Source organism: Phocoena sinus, chromosome 3 (genome assembly GCF_008692025.1).
Source record: "Phocoena sinus isolate mPhoSin1 chromosome 3, mPhoSin1.pri, whole genome shotgun sequence".
Classification (NCBI taxonomy): domain Eukaryota; kingdom Metazoa; phylum Chordata; class Mammalia; order Artiodactyla; family Phocoenidae; genus Phocoena; species Phocoena sinus.
Genome location: NC_045765.1, coordinates 59,216,673 through 59,229,107, shown reverse-complemented (window position 1 = coordinate 59,229,107; position 12,435 = coordinate 59,216,673). Strand labels below are relative to the sequence as shown.

The following is a 12,435-nucleotide window of genomic DNA, read 5'->3' as shown; positions in this document are numbered from 1 at the left end:
CTGGGCAATGTAGGAGGCCGTTGTTCAATTTCCAATTATTGGGAATTTGCTCTTTCAGAGAACATATTTTGTATGACTTGAATTAAATTATTGAAATTGTTTTATGACCCAGAATATCTCTGTCTTGGCGAATATGACCCAGAATACGTCTGTCTTGGCAAATGACAAGAATGTATATTCTGCTATTGTTTGAGTGTGGATGGCGTTATTCTATAACTAAGGCCACTTAGTTATAGTATAGATAGTATAGATGTACTATATCCTTACTTGTTTTCTACTTCTTCTGTATATTACTAAGTGATAAGTGTTGACGTCTTTATGATTGTGGATTTGTCTGTTTCTTCTTTCAGTTATATCAGTTTTTGTTTCATGTATTTTGAAGGTTCATTGCTGAGTGCTTACACACTTAGGATTGTTATATCTTGTTGGTGAATTAATTGACCCTTTATCATTATGTAATGTCCCTCTTTATCCTTGGAAATATTTCTTGTTCTGAAGTCTATTTAGTCTGATACTAATATAGCCATCATAGCTTTTTTTAAAAGTATTTACGTGATATGTCTTTTTCTTTTCCTTTTTTTTAAAGCTATCTATATCTTTATATGTGAAGTGGGTTTCTTGTAGATAACACACCATTGGGTCTTGCTTTTTATCCCATGTGACAATCTTTGCATTTTAATGTAATTTGTACTTAATGTAATTATTAATGGGATTGGATTTAATTTATTGTCTTCCTAGTTTTCTATTTGTCTTAACTATTCTTTGTTCCTTTTTTCCACTTCTTTTGAATTAGTTGAATTTTTTAATTAGTCTGTCTTACTTCCCCTATTGGCTTGTTAATGATAACTTTTGCAAAATTTTGCAGTTTTTCTCCTAGGGTTTACAATATACATTGTTAACTTACCTGAATGTACCTTCAAAGAATATTATACCACTTCACATAAAGTGTAAGACTCTTACAAGAGTATACAGTTGGGGACTTCTCTGGTGGCACAGTGGTCAAGAATCCACCTGCCAATGCAGGGGCACGGGTTTGAGCCCTGGTCTGGGAAGATCCCACATGTTGCAGAGCAACTAAGCTTGTGCACCACAACTACTGAGCCTGCGCTCTAGAGCCCGAGAACCACAACTACTGAAGCCTGCGTGCCTAGAGCCCATGCTCTGCAACAAGAGAAGCCACCGCAATGAGAAGCCCACGCACCACAATGAAGAGTAGCCCCCGCTCGCCGCAGCTAGAGAAAAGCCGGCACACAGCAACAAAGACCCAACGCAGCCAAAAATAAAATATAAATAAATAAATTTACAAAAAACAAAACAAACCTCAAAGTGTTTAAAAAAGAAAAGAGTATACAGTTGTCACTTGAATAATGTGGGGGTTAGGGGTGCCCACCCTCCACCCAGTGGAAAATCCATGAATAACTTGAGAGTCAGCCCTCCATATCTGCTGTCTCACACCATGGATTCAACCAACTGAGGATTGTGTAGTATTGCAGTACGTATTTAGTGAAGAAAAAAATCCGCATATAGGGGACCTGCCCAGTTCAAGCTCATGTTGTTCAAGGGTCAACTGTATTCCCATTCATCCCTCCCATTCTTTGGGTTATTTTTCTTGTACATTTTACTTATGCTATAAGTTCCACAGTACAGTATTACTCATTTTGTTTTACACAATTATCTTTTAAACTGATTTAAGATAAGTAAAAAAGGACTTCCCTGGTGGCTCAGTGGTTAAGAATCCTCCTGCCAATGCAAGAAAAATGAGTTTGATCCCTGGTCCGGGAAGATCCCACATGCCGTGGAGCAACTAAGCCCGTGAGCCACAACTACTGAGCCTGCACTCTAGAGCCCGTGAGCCACAACTACTGAGCCCCTGTGCTGCAACTGTGGGAGCCCACGAGCCTAGAGCCCATGCTCCACAACAAGAGAAGCCACTGCAGTGAGAAGACCGTGCACTACAACGAAGAGTAGCCCCTGCTCATTGCAACTAGAGAAAGCCTGCACGCAGCAACGAGGACCCAACGCAGCCCAAAAATAAATAAATAAAATTGATTCTTAAAAAAAAAAGATAATAAAAAAGAGGGTCTTTTACATTTATTTTTATCATTTCCTTCTTTTTTTCATTTCTTTATATAGATTCAGGTTTTATTTGATGTCATTTCTCGAATGCTGCATTCTGTGGTGGTTTTTCCTACTCTTTTTTTCTCTTTGTGTTTCAGTTTGGATATAGTCTGTTGACCTATTTTCGAGTTCATGGAGTGTTTTCTCAGAAACGTTCCGGCTATTGATGAGCCTATGAAAGGAATTCTTCTTCTCTGATATCACGTGTAATTTTCTACCATTTCAGTTTGACTCCTTTTTATAGTTGTCATTTCTCTGCTGAATTTCCCGATTTGTTTAAGCATTGTGATGGTTAAGTTTGACTGGGCTAAGGGATGCCCAGAAAGCTGGTAAAACATTATTTCTGGGAGACACCTGTAAGGATGTCTCTGGAAGAGATTAGCATTTAAATCAGTAGACTGTGTAAAGAAGATCTCCCTGAGCAATGTGGGTGGGCATCATCCAATCCATTAAGGACCTGAATAGAACAAAAGGATGAGGAAGGGTGAATTTGCTCTCTCTGTTTAAGCTGAGACAGCCATCTTCTACTGCTCTAGGACATCAGTGGTCCTGGTTTTGGGGCTTTTAGACTCACACTGGGACTTAGATCATTGGCTGCCTGTTATTCTCAGGCCTTCAGATTTGGTCTGAATTATACCACTAGCCTTCCTGGTTTTTCAACTTGCAGCACATCATGGGACTTCTCAGCCTCCATAACCATGTGAGACAATTTCTATCATAAATCTCTTCTTATACATATATCTATATATCCTGTTGGTTTTGTTTCTTTGGAAAACCCTGACTAACATAAGCATATTGTCCACAATTTCCAATACATTCTTTACCATATTAATCAATCCTAGCTATTTAAAATTTCCTATCTGAAAATTCAACATCTGGGTAATATCTGAGTCTGGACCTATTGATTGTTTTATCTCTTGGGAATGGGTTGTTTTTCTTACTCTTTTTTGTGTGTCTTGTAATTTTTTGTTAATGCTGGGCATCATGTATCTGTACAGGAACAGTAGAAACTGTTAGGTAAATAATTTTATGCCGGGACATGCCTTTTCTGTTGTCATGCAGTTAATATGGAGAGGGCGTGGTCAGTCAATATAGTCAGGAATTGAGTTTGCTTTGCATTTTCTTGTTGTTATTATTATTACGTTTATTGCACCACAGTCTTCCTATTTCTTCAGCAGTGGGTTGTTGTTATCACGTACTTTTACTGATGGGAGTACCAAATGATTTTTCTCAGTGCTCCTTTTCCCTCTCAGCTTTCAGTCAGTCTTTCCTGCCTGTGCCCCAGGGGGTTTCTCTCTCTCCATGATTTTGTCCCTCACCAGCACTAGATTGTTGTTTCTTCTTACTCAATGCTAACTTCACAAAGTGGGGTTCAGCCTCAGTTTTCAGCAAATCCTATGCATCTTGGCTTCCAGAGTGAGGATTTCCAGTTCTTCATCCCCCTGGCAGCCAACCTTTGCCTTATAACTACGATTGTTCTTGGGAAGGAGTTTCCTGTTCCTTCCCTTATAGTAGCAGACTCTTGCTTAGTATTGGTGAAGGATCCCAGCCCTTCCCTCTGGAGAGAGGGTGTTTTCTCCTACTTCTCCTCCACCAGCAGTTGATCTTTGCTTTTTTCCTGAAGTTGAGACAGTTTCCTACCCTTCTACAAGAAACAGGAGGGTTTTGTTTCTATTTCTGCCCAGAATCAATAGATATTTGCCTATATGGTAGGAAAGGTAATACCCCTTCTTCAGAGGCTTACTGCTTTTGCTTTAAGATAGCATGTCTGGGAAAGTGAGTGGGACTAGTGACTATTCCCAAGCAGCAATTACCTCCTGAACACCTTCACCACTAAGGGTACTCCCTCTGGTCTTCTGCCCTGGCCTAATCTTTTTTTTAAAAAAATTTATTTATTTATTTTTGGCTGCATTGGGTCTTCATTGCTGTGCACGGGCTTTCTCTAGTTGCAGCTCACGGGGGCTACTCTTTGTTGCGGTGCGCGGGCTTCTCATTGCGGTGGCTCCTCTTGTTGTGGAGCACAGGTTCTAGGTGCGCTGGCTTCAGTAGTTGTGGCACACAGGCTCAGTAGTTGTGGCTCGTGGGCTCTAGAGCGCAGGCTTGGTAGTTGTGGCGCACAGGCTTAGTTGCTCCGTGGCATGTGGGATCTTCCTGGACCAGGGCTTGAACCCCTGTCCTCTGCATCACCAGGGAAGTCCCCCCTGGCCTAATCTTTCTTGTGAGCACCTAGTGGGGCCCATGGAAAAGAGCTTGCAAGTGGGTATAAACTCTCTTATTCCAACCTGACACCCTAGCCCACATTTGGCTTTTAAGATTTTATTAAAATTTTAGCTGATTTCTTCTTACCTGCTTATATGGCAGCCACCTCTCTCCCCCATGCTTTGCCCAAGATGAAACAATTCACATGTTCCGTCTCTCCTTGGAGGGGCTTTCTCCTCTTGTAATTCCCTTATTCAATTGCCCCATGACCTCACATCTCTGATTAGCTGAAGAAATTTATGATTTTGTAGATTATCTGACTCCTTCTCATTCTTAGAACAGGATTGATGTTCTTAGATGCTTTCTACATTGTACCCCAAAATGCAAATTCCCACCATGGTCATGAAGATGTAGTCGCAGAAATGGCTTGCAGGATTTCCGCTCATGGTCCAGTGAAAAGAACCCAGTCACACAGTCACACTTAACTGCAAAGAATTCTGGGAAATGTAGTATAGTCATGTGTCCAGGAAGAAGAGGAGAATGGATTTCAGTGAATAACCAGCAGTTTCTGTCACCATGCTCCAAACAAGTGAAATCTAAAATGATTCTGGGCTTGGAGCAATTGGGCATCACTGTAAAACTGTGAGGTTTACTGGCCCCATCTTGGAGTTAGTCCTGTCAAGATGGTAAGAAGTCTGAAGGACCATCTTGTCATGTGAATCCCATGATCATACGATGGAAATGTGCAGAGGGTTCTCTCCACTTCCATGGACATCTGGGCTCCAACTCCATTGGGGCCACCTGGGAAACAGAATGGATCTTGTGGGAGGACAATCTCTTGAAAGCACATGGGTTCCTAATCCTGCTGTGTTTATTAACCATCTGTGCACCTTTTTAAAGAATACAATTGCCAGGGCTTCACTCTAGATACTCTGAAGGAAAATCTCTGGAGGAAAGACTCAAGCATCTACATTTTTTGAAGAAAGGCTTCCTGGATGATTCTTTTGTCCAGTAGCTTTGGGTACCTCTGGGCTAGGTTGTGGTAGAAACCAAAGCGATATAATTGAAATCCCATCATCCAGTTTTGGCATCCTGCCTCCAGGGTTGATTTGGTCCTGGCCACTAGCCCAGCAGGCAAGCAGGTAAGCTCAGTACTGAAGCCAAGTGCTTGTCCTAAGCCATCCCAGGAAGTGACAGCTCCTACAGTTCAATGTACCTGGGCTTATTCTTTGTTAATGGGTGATGTAGGATATTGGTGAAAGTTGGCTGGAGCACCTTCCAGGCTCTAATCTTCACCATTAGGTTCTTTAGAGTGGAACTTGGGAACCTTGATTCCCTGCTTGGCCTAGGTTGGAGCAACCCCAGAAATATTTTCTAAGGAAATCTAGGCCTTGGTAAGATGTGTGGGGCCTTTCTGGCCAGATGTGAATGGTGAAGAGATTGATATTTCACAAAAGGATGCCATCAGGCTCTTAGCCCTACTGGCCTTGCAAACTGAAGCAGTGTCACCCCAGGTCCTTGCCAGAAAACTCACCCCAAACCCTCTGCAGTCTTCCTCTATCTCAGTCAGGAAGAGGCACATTCCACTGACTTATTCTTGCCTCTAGGCAGGGCTGCTAGATCAGGTCACAGGGATTGTGCCCCGTGCACAGCCCCCATGGGAGGTTGGGGGTTGGAGAGAGGAAAGTCCACTCACCCTGCTGTGCACCCTGTCTCAGGGCTGGTGCACCAGGAGGAGCCGGGGAATGAGCCCTTTTCCTCATTCAACCAAAGGCCCCATATGGCAGCAGCGGCCTTGCCTGTAGCTATGATTAAGCTTATACCTGGATAGGGCTGGGCCTCAGAAAGCTAAGACTGTGGCCCATGATGCCTTTTGCTTAGCTGTATTACATTTTCATTCCAAGAGAGGCAATGTAAGAAGCAGTAGAAATGCTGGAACCAGATTGTCTGGGTTCAAATCCCACCTTCGTGACTTACTTGCTGTGTGCTCTTAGGAAAATCATTTGACTTCTTTGTGCCTCGGTTCTCTCAACTGCAAAACAGAGATAAGGATATTATCAACCTCATGGGTTGTGAGAATTAAATGGATTAATATGTGTAGTGTGTTTAGAAAGTGCATAGAACACAGAATAAGTGCTATGTAAGTGTTAGCTGGTATGATGGTGTTAATGGTGAGGATGTTATCGAGGACATTGCCCTGGACATCATGGGCCCCTTCCCCCTACTCCCCCCCCCATTATAACTTTTCTCTGAGGCATTTCTCTTAGACCCTGAGGCCAGAAAAAGCTATGGTTATCTTTAGCAGCAACCTGTCTTTATCTTATAGACACGGCAGTTCCTGTTTCCATCTTTGCTTTGGGAGCTAAAATGAGCAGTTTCAGGCAAATTTAACCATTTGTAGAGGACTTCTGGGGATGGATTCTGTGTGCTCATTGTTCCTGACCCAAATACTTGAAATCATCCTTGATTTCTCTCTTTCACACCCTAAAACAAATCCTGTTGTTTCCTTCTCAAAACCTTCCACCACTGTAAGCCTTTCTTCAGGACTAATGTGGTGCAGGTCCTTAGTTGGGTCTCTGCTTCCACCCTGGCCCCTAAACCCTGCTATTCCTATAACAACCATTGTGACCTTTACGAATATAAGCAAATTCACAACACTCCTCTTCTTTCAACACTTCAATTACCTTGAGAAAAAAAAATCATGATTTGCACTGCCCCCATTGTCTCCATCCTTACCTGCCTCATGCCCTCTGCTCCAGTATATCAGCCTCCTCGTCCCTTTACTAGATGATGCATGGCCAGGGTGGTGTTTTCTCCTTGGAATTCTTCCCTCCAGATCCTGCTGAGGCTTGCTCCTTCCCTCTGCATCTGAGCCTCTGCTCAAATGTCATCGCATCAAAAGCCCTTCCCTGGCCGTCTTTTCTAAAAGAGCAAACTTCCATCCACCCTGGCATTCCATATTCCGCTTATTTTATGTTATTTTTCTTCTCAACATTTACCACCACCTGTCATAAGTTGATTTTGTCTTTCCCCATTGGCGTGTAATTTCCTTTTGGGTGAGGGCTTTGTCCTGGTCAGCCCAGTGCCTAGAACAGTGCTCAGCACACAGCAGGGCTTGATAGAGTCATTAAAGAAATGACAGGCAGAGTGAAATGCTTCATTTTACTATGTCATCCCCATCTTCTCTGACCTGGTTTCTCCAAGGCTTGGAAGCAGAATGTAAAAATACACACGTTACACAAAGACAGAGCAAAGAGACAGATCCAGGTAGAGAATAAATAAACTTTTCTAAGTGCTGGATGATTCCTCAGTGGAAGATTCTGTTAAGGAAGTGAATCGTGGCTGTCAGCGGGTTGTTCTATGCTCTATGATTCATTAGAATACTCTGGTAACCCCAGCCTGCCTTCACAGCACCGGTGGATGAACAGACAGTTTGCTGCAGCAAGAAAGAGGCCCCTGGGCTGGGGATAAGCATTTTAAATCACCATACTTCTTTTCTTCTCTTTGGGAGCTATGAAGGCCATACTTATACACTTGCTTCTGTGGAAGAAAGAACAGTATTAACTGGCAGAGGTGGAGACTCCCTCCAGCAATCCATGCTGTTAAAGATACTTCTTTAGTTGGAAGGTGCTCTGGGATCTGTACCTTGAGTTGTGATCCTATTTTGGTAACAGAGTTGGGAGTACAGTTTGCTCTTCTTCAGTCTTGGAGGTAGTGGTGTTTTCCTTTTCAGTGCTGGCTGTAGGCAGTTGTATAAGACAAAGGTTCTACTGCAGCCGTTGGCTCCAGGATGCCCGGGGTGTGTGGTATGTTTGTCTGCTGGTGGTTTTCCCAAGGCTTTTGGACAGTGATACACATCAGCCATTCTCTTCCCTTAGCCCAGACATGTGCACCTACACCACGGCTGAGCAGCATCTCCGTAGGGGACCTGCCTTCTCGCAGACCCCGCCTGAGCCCCTTAGAAAGCTGGAGGGAGGCACTTTCAAGCATCCTATGCACGGGAGAACAGAAAATCTGATGCAGACCATTTGTGCCTTTTGCTATAGGAAAATGCAAAGCTGGTAGAGTGAATTAATTCTGAGACAGACAATAGAGTGGGGCCCCGGGCAGGGTCATTCAGGAGACACAACTTTTTCCTTGGATCTTTTAGCAGAAGCAGCTCAGTTCTGAGCCCTCATAACTTCCGAAGATTTCTTGGAAGACTCTTTGCTCTGAGGGCAGTTAGAGAAAGCACCCAACTTTTCAGAACCTTCTGAAAAGGAGCCTTTTTATATGAAAGAGGGCTCCTTGACTATAGCTGGACTTAGCAATGACTGCTGGGGACCCAGCATCTGACTCTGTGGATCCAACTCATCAGGACATGTGTGTGAGGAGGGAAATATTTCCACAAGGGAAAAATGCTATTGGTGGCCTTACTTTTGGCCTCTGCTTCTATTCACCTCCTAAACCGATATGATTTCTCTAACGCTACAGCATACTATTTTCTGAACCCATTTCTACCTCCTCCTTGTAAATAATTATATTCAGGAAAAGGGGAAACCAATGAAAAAAAAATTGGTCTTAATGTGGGGTAACTTAAGAGCTGGGGGAACAGACAGCAACTGCATTTTAGGAACTACCTCTTGTGATTATCCACATTCGGAGATTTAAAACAAAAGCCGCTACTGGCCTGTGCTGTTAGCTAATTGTCAGACAACAGACAAACACACCACGGCCAGAAAAATCCCCACTGAGTTTGGGCGGCTGATTTCTCTGGCAGCAAATGAAAGCTTTGGCTGTTGCCCCTGGCTAGCTGAACAAGCCAGGACGGAGTCCACCGCGTGCCCCCCTCTGTGGACACTGCTGGCACAGCGTGTGTTGGGTGGGGGGAGGGAGAGGTGAGGACACCCTCACAATTTTAGGCAGCTGCACGCCCATCCAGGGACACCACACCAGCATAATTCATCCCATACCTCCCAGCCAGGGTGAGCCCAGCCTCAATGAACAACAGTTTGGAGGCATTGTTTACAAATCAATTTCCCCCTCTAAATACGCTGTTATAAGAGTGGACCCTTCTGCTTGCCCAGCCTGGGCCCACCTGTCACTGGGACTTCCTAGCCAGTGGTCATACTGTATTGATCTTTTTAATCCCCTCTCTTTGAAACACAGAGCCAGCTGATGTGGAGCTCCTCAAAAGAAAGACTCTCCCACCGCCCCTACCTCTACAGGTAGCTGCATATCGGGGCTAATTCCCCACTAAAAAGTCTTAATTGGCTTATGGGGAGCCTGAAAGATCTCTCTTGTGTTTACAAAGTGAAAGGAAATGATGGATCTCAAATGCCCTAGTCTCTCTGTATCCATATCTTGGTGGAAATCAGGTGCATTTTATTTTTAATTGTTTTGAGATAGGACTGGAGTTTTGAAGGTGGGTGGGGATACTGTTTCACTTTAGTGGTTGAACAGCGAGTGGAAGGGAAGAAAAATCCTAGAGACACCAACATTAGGCAAGACACTTGGTGACTTATTTTCTTTTTTATTTATTTTTTATTTACACGAAATATCTGCAGTACAAAAATGTAAACTTTGAAAGCTCATAATAATAGAATAAACTCTTTATGTACAAAAATACATTTTCATATGAATGAAGCATCTTGAATAAATTAAAGTACTCTCCAGCCCAGTGCCTGAATAGCTACGCAAGAGTCTCGGGTTCTTCCTAGAGCAAGCCTGCAGTGGTGGGGGTCAGGATCCATAATGCATGAAGCCCACTCCTTGTCTCTCCTTTTTAAGCCTTTTCATTGTATTGTCAGCCGGCTCAAACCGAATTTTCATGCTCGTTTTTCTTCATTAGAGTTCTACAAATTGTAAAATTGACTTTTCACCTCGTCTTCAGGGACTGATCTGTCCCTTTTCTAAATCACACTGAAGTGGTGGCTGGGGTCAGCTCTGAGCCAGCCACAAAGGAGGTTTTGTGGTGTTCAGAAAGTGCAAAAGGAAAGGCCGTCTAGGGGCGGGCAGGAGGGGCCCGGGGCTGAGGGCTGGAGAAACAGACTAAGGGGCAGCCACTGCGAGGGTGCAGCGACCTAACAAGCGGCTCAGGTATCCCCTACCCCTTTAAAGCTCCCGTTTCTTCCTCTGCCTGGACCTGGGGTCCCAAGGCCACAACTGGGCCCCCACCTACTGTCCGTCGCCTGGGGGAGGGGGACGGTAACGGTATTCAAAAGGGGCCCTAGTGGTAAGGGATGAAACAGGGCGTCGTGTGGAGCAAGTCTTTGGGCAGGCCCGGGAAGGAAAAAAGAGGGTCGCCAGGGCCATAGGTGAAGTCTTCGGAGGCGGCGGGGCTACTGGGGTCAGAGAGTGGCGAGGCGGCAGCGGCGCAGGGGGAGGCGGCGGCCCCGGAGCCCCAGGACTCCGCGTCGCTGGCGGGGCTCGGGGGCCCGGGGAGGCAGGGGGCACACTGCGGCGGCAGGAGGCGCTCTCGGGCACCACCCCCGGGCAGCCCCTGGTCGGCCAGGCGCAGAGTCTCGGCCAAAGCCCAGATGTAGTTGTAGGCGAAGCGCAGCGTCTCGATCTTGGTGAGCTTGGTGTCGTCGGGGAAGGAGGGCAGCACGCTGCGCAGCGCGTCCAGCGCCGCGTTCAAGTTGTGCATGCGGTTGCGCTCGCGGTCGTTGGCCTTGACGCGTCGGCTCCTGCGCAGAGAGTGCAGCAGCGCCTCGGAGCGCACCCGCGCGCGGCCCCTGCGCCGACGCCGCTCCTGCTCGTCGTCCTGCGCACGAGGAGTGTCCGACGCCCCGGCAATCCCGGGTGAGCCCTTGCGGGCCGTCATGGGCGGCCCCGAGGCGGACGTGGGCTGTTGGAGCCTGGCACAGTCCTCCTCGTCGGTGAGGAAGCCGGACAGGTCGCTGGTGCTGCTGCTGCTGGCGCAGTCGAGGTCCGAGAGGCAGGTCTCCAGAGGGGCTGGCATCGTGGCGTTGTGCAGGACCGATGGACAGCTAAGAGGGCGCTTAGAGGGCAGGAGCCCGGGCTGAGGGCAGGGCCGTCGGGGCGCACTTACGTTCCGGATGGCCCGGGTCTACTCTGTGCCGGCTGCGGGCGCCAAGGGCTGGAAGGGCGCAGGGGCGCACCGGGAACTTGGCCTCAACTCCTCGCCTCGCCTGCAGGGGCCACGCTCCCGCCGGTCTCCCGAGTGATCTCGCCGGCGATCAGATCAGCTCGTGTGAGTACCGAGTGTGGCACACGACCGGCCTCAGGACCCCTTAAGTACTCGGCGCAACAATGGGCGCCCCCCTCCCTAGCCACCTCCGCCCCCGAGGCAGCCCCCGTGAATGGAGCTTGGCGGCAGGTCAGCCCCGTGCGGCGCCCGGGTATTTGCATAATTTATGCTCGCGGGGGGCCACGCCGCCCCTCCCCCCTCCCGGAGCGTGCCCGTAATTACCGCGGGCCAATCGGCGGCGTCGCGCGGCCCCGGGGCGGTCTCCGGACTAACCCGGCCCGGGCGTCTCTAGGCAGTGAAACGGAGGCGGGGGCGGCCGGCGATTAGCCGCCGAGGCACGCTCCTCCAGGGGCGGGCAGGGAGCCCCTAGCTGGGGTGGGATGGGGAGGCGGGGCGCTGGGCGGAAAGCGTGAGCCGCGCAGCGAGTTGCGAAAATCTGGAGCCCGCTGAGAGCCTGGGTTCGCTCCCTCTCCTCAGGCTGCTGAGTGGCTGCGTGAGTTTGGGCTAGTGATTTGACTTCACTTTCCCCATCTGTAAAATGGGGCATAAGTCTACCCTGTTGGGGATGATGTAAGATGATGTTCTTGGAACACGTGGCAGGGCGCTTTTGTGACCGAGCGCCCCAGGAATGGTTGCGAGATGCTGCGCCCTGGGAACCCGGGGAAAACCCTATTTAAGAAAACCAGAGAGTGGCTCAAAGGGCAGAGGGCGGAGACAGGCACCTCTGCTTCGTCCAGGTTGGTGAAGAAGTAGGGGAATGGCTCTATTGACTTTCACCTAGGGCAGGGTGCGGGCGCGCCTGGGGGGGGGGGGGGGCGCAGCGAGGAAAGCGAAGGCATGGATGCTTTCCCAAGTTGGGTGGCGTCTTGGCCGAACCCTCGTAACCCTCCAACTACCCTCCGCCCCCAACGCTGTCCGAAGATTCT

At 47.6% G+C, this 12,435-nt stretch overlaps 1 protein-coding gene across 1 annotated transcript; it reads right to left on the bottom strand.

The window, feature by feature from the left end:
• Nucleotides 1-9,843: 9,843 nt before the first annotated feature.
• NEUROG1 (neurogenin 1) lies at nucleotides 9,844-11,524 on the bottom strand. Its single transcript, XM_032629160.1, has one exon. The coding sequence runs from the start codon at nucleotides 11,258-11,260 to the stop codon at nucleotides 10,526-10,528; it is 735 nt and encodes a 244-aa protein (XP_032485051.1). The 5' UTR covers nucleotides 11,261-11,524; the 3' UTR covers nucleotides 9,844-10,525.
• Nucleotides 11,525-12,435: the final 911 nt, after the last annotated feature.